The sequence below is a fragment of the Malania oleifera genome, chromosome 1 (assembly GCF_029873635.1).
Source record: "Malania oleifera isolate guangnan ecotype guangnan chromosome 1, ASM2987363v1, whole genome shotgun sequence".
In the NCBI taxonomy this organism is placed as follows: domain Eukaryota; kingdom Viridiplantae; phylum Streptophyta; class Magnoliopsida; order Santalales; family Ximeniaceae; genus Malania; species Malania oleifera.
In genome coordinates this window covers 36,308,362-36,311,689 of record NC_080417.1, presented here as the reverse complement: position 1 = coordinate 36,311,689, position 3,328 = coordinate 36,308,362, and the positions used below count along the sequence as shown (strand labels likewise).

General features: G+C 38.5%; 1 protein-coding gene across 1 annotated transcript; it reads right to left on the bottom strand.

Moving 5' to 3' along the window:
• Nucleotides 1-1,604: 1,604 nt before the first annotated feature.
• On the bottom strand, nucleotides 1,605-2,822 carry LOC131146814 (dehydrin Xero 1-like). The gene is made up of 2 exons (XM_058096611.1): nucleotides 2,226-2,822; nucleotides 1,605-2,139 (listed from the first exon to the last, which is right to left on the bottom strand). The coding sequence occupies exons 1-2, from the start codon at nucleotides 2,562-2,564 to the stop codon at nucleotides 1,924-1,926; spliced, it is 555 nt and encodes a 184-aa protein (XP_057952594.1). The 5' UTR covers nucleotides 2,565-2,822; the 3' UTR covers nucleotides 1,605-1,923.
• Nucleotides 2,823-3,328: the final 506 nt, after the last annotated feature.

Below are 3,328 nucleotides of genomic sequence, written 5' to 3'. Positions count from 1 at the left end.
CAGGAGTCACAAAAGCATTTTCAATTATATGGCATACTTACTAATTGTGTGACTGTACTGTTCTTCATAGTGCCTAATTGATTTTACCAAAAATACTTTACCCAGAGTTATTTTTGCTCTGCTTTAACAGGAGCGCTAAGGTCAAGAATTTTCTTTATGGGTGAGGTTTATGGTTCAATGCCATGACGACCCAAGTAGACTACATTTTTTTTTTAACGCAACATTTGGCTCCTTTAGACATGCTCTGCTTCCCTTGGTAAGTGCACGGTTATAAGGTTTTTTTTTTTTTTGGATTTGTGATCCATGTAGAATGAGAATTGTATTGGTTCCTGTACTAGAGGACCTTCCCTGTACAATATGCATGGTAACAAATGTCTTTTGCCAACATCCCAACTAGTAGCTTTGGCCCAAGCATGCAGTTTGTAATGGGCGGACAAGGAAACATTTACTGTAGATAGTGATTCAAAAGCAGCATTATCGTGGGTGTTAAATTAACTTGGTCAATTATTTTATTGTAATAAGATGGCCTTTTGTAGTATGTACGAAGAAAGAAAAAGAATAAAAATTGGAAGCATATTATCTGTACACTTCCAGAAAAGAAAAGTATCATGTGGGAGATGCATTAGCAACAAATGGGAGTTAAAGAGAGATTCCTCATCGCTGGATTGGACTGCCGTAGGGCTAGGCCAAAAGCTTCCCTTCCAGTTAGCTGGCAGCCTTGTGCCTTATTTTTGCGTCATGTTCTGTGAGATGGCTTTCCTTAGCGTTCTGCTGTTCTTTGTGGTTCACGTTGTTTGTATATATACAGCATTCTGCTGTTCTTTGCGTTTTAGGTTCTCTCTTATTAGTATGTCCGAAAAGGTTTTAGGTTTTGTTGTTTTCTGTGCAGCAATTTATCTTTTAATCGAAGTATATGTCAAGTTATGCTTAGTTGCAGAATGATTTTGCATAGTCGCATAGTCGTGCAACTATCATTTGAACTAATAAATGTACCTTGATTCTGTTGCTTCGACTAGCATATTTAACAAAATTGTTAATTCGCTTTCCGCTGGTCTTAAGGTTAGAGCTTCTGCTGCTTTGATGGTACATGGATTCTGTTTTTGCCTTCTAATTATCTTTATTTAATTTTAAATTAGAGATGATGATTCTTGCATTTCCATTCAAGCATACAAACAGTTGGATTGTGATTGAAAATCCTTTCCAAGTTTAATAATTTGATTATCTGAAATATCTATTGGGGGACTCCTTCAAATTATATTTAATTTACAAAATATATATTCAAATTCAAAGAAAAAAATTATTATATATATATTTATCCGAATTCAGACATAATTTTTTATTAAATTTAAATAAAATACATATAATACAAAATTATATTAAAATTTATCTAAATTTATCCAAATTCAAATAAAAATCCAAAATTCATATTAATAAATTTTTATTAAATAAACTATCCGTTCCCACCATCTATTTTATTGCTAAATAAAATCATATAAAAACGAATCTTTAAAAGAAATTTGTAAAATTTGTATTTGAAACATTTTGAAAACCAAAATGTAAGCAGCTACTAGCAAGCCCTGTAACTTATGTCGAGACATAACGACAGTGGTTAATTTGTACTCTTAAATTTGACAGCTCAACCAACCAAAGTCCCAATAAAGAGCAAACATGTACTAATGGGTACTGGTCCAATATATGGCCGTAAACATACACCACCGCTCGACATTAACTTAAACTACATCAGCACATGATATATAGCAACGACACATCCACCTCTTACACACTTTAACCTAGGCACAAATTACACATAAAACAAAGCACGAGCTAACGATAGGTCCGCACACATCATTTATTGTCTTAACCATCCGCAACATACATGTAATAAAACAAGCTTATATATCAAGCACTGTAGTCGATATATAGTTAATGATGGCCAGGGAGCTTCTCCTTGATCTTGTCCATAATCCCTTTCTTCTCGTGCTGGTGGTCCGCGTTGGCGTCATAAGCTCCGTGACCACCGGGAGTGGTTGTTGCCGAGTTATGCATCGGATCATCGTGCCCGTGCCCCGGTAACTTCTCCTTTACCTTCTCCTTCAGCCCCTTCTTCTTCCTTCTTCCCCCTTCTCCGTCATCCTCCGACTACATAATCAGATAATAATTAACATTAATTAATTTAATTCATATTTAAATCAAATGCAGTTAATTCATTAATTAAGATACTTAACTGAGCTGGAGCTGGAGCCAGAGCTGCCGGACCGATGAAGCATCCCGCGCGAAGCGCCATGCTCCTGCTGCGGCATCATCTGCCCACTGCCACCGTGCATGGCAGTGCCATCTGGTATGGTTCCATGATGGCCGCCCGTCATGAACGCGCCGTCGTGCATTTGGTGCTGTCCCGACATCGCCATGCCGCCTTGCGTGCCAGTGCCGGCGGCGGTGTTATAGCCGCCCATCTGGTGGTGCTGGCCGTGCATGGCGGAGGAGCCCGTGGGGCCGAGGTGGTGTTGCATCTGGTCGCCGTCTGTTTTGCGAATGTTGTTGTACTCGTCTCTCATGTGCGCCATTTCAACTCGGAAGGAAGAAACTGAAAATTAAAAAAATATAATGCTCTGAATCCAAACTGAGATCAGATCCGAATGTAAGTGATGTATTAGCGTGAGATCGATTTACGTTGATCGAATAAGCGTCCTTTCATGGGGTTTATATAGAGAATGGATCGACCGAGGATCGATGAACGGGGACGAGTGAGAACACCTGTCGTCGTGATACAGCGTAATAAACCGGGGTCCTGACACGTGTGCAGCAACACGTGGCGGTAGGATGGTACGTGGCAGCAGTTCGCTGGGAACATGTCCTGCGACTTCGGCTTAGGACAAGCAAGGTCGTTGTCTGGGTCTACGTTAGCTTGATTGATACTTTGACCGAAACAGAGGTACGTGGCGAAGCGTCGCTGGGAGGCACTGAGATTTTAGCTAGGAGTCAGATCGTGGCGCCACGTGCCATCTCAAAGACATCTTCATCAGCTTTACACTGTTGCTTTAATTGGATAAGAATAATTAGTGCCCTACGTGGAGGATAAACATGAATAGGTTTTAAAGGATTTTTAGACATTTTCTCACTCATACATAATAAAATTATATTAAATTCAGTATATATAATTAATATACCATTTTTTTTTTTCAATTCAAAGACTTCTAAACAATTATAATATTTAAAATGTAATTTATAAGATCATAAAATCATTAATAAGCACAAATACAAAAGAAAAATAACAATTAAGAGTAATGAAATGTGTTAGGGATGTGACTCATGTTCAGATCGAATACCA

Excerpts from the sequence above, each read along its gene's own strand:
- LOC131146814 (XM_058096611.1), bottom strand. The coding sequence starts at position 2,564 with ATGGCGCACATGAGAGACGAGTACAACAACATTCGCAAAACAGACGGC. Across the intron at positions 2,140-2,225 it reads CTGGCTCCAGCTCCAGCTCA|TCGGAGGATGACGGAGAAGG; the intron begins GTTAAGTATCTT and ends CTGATTATGTAG.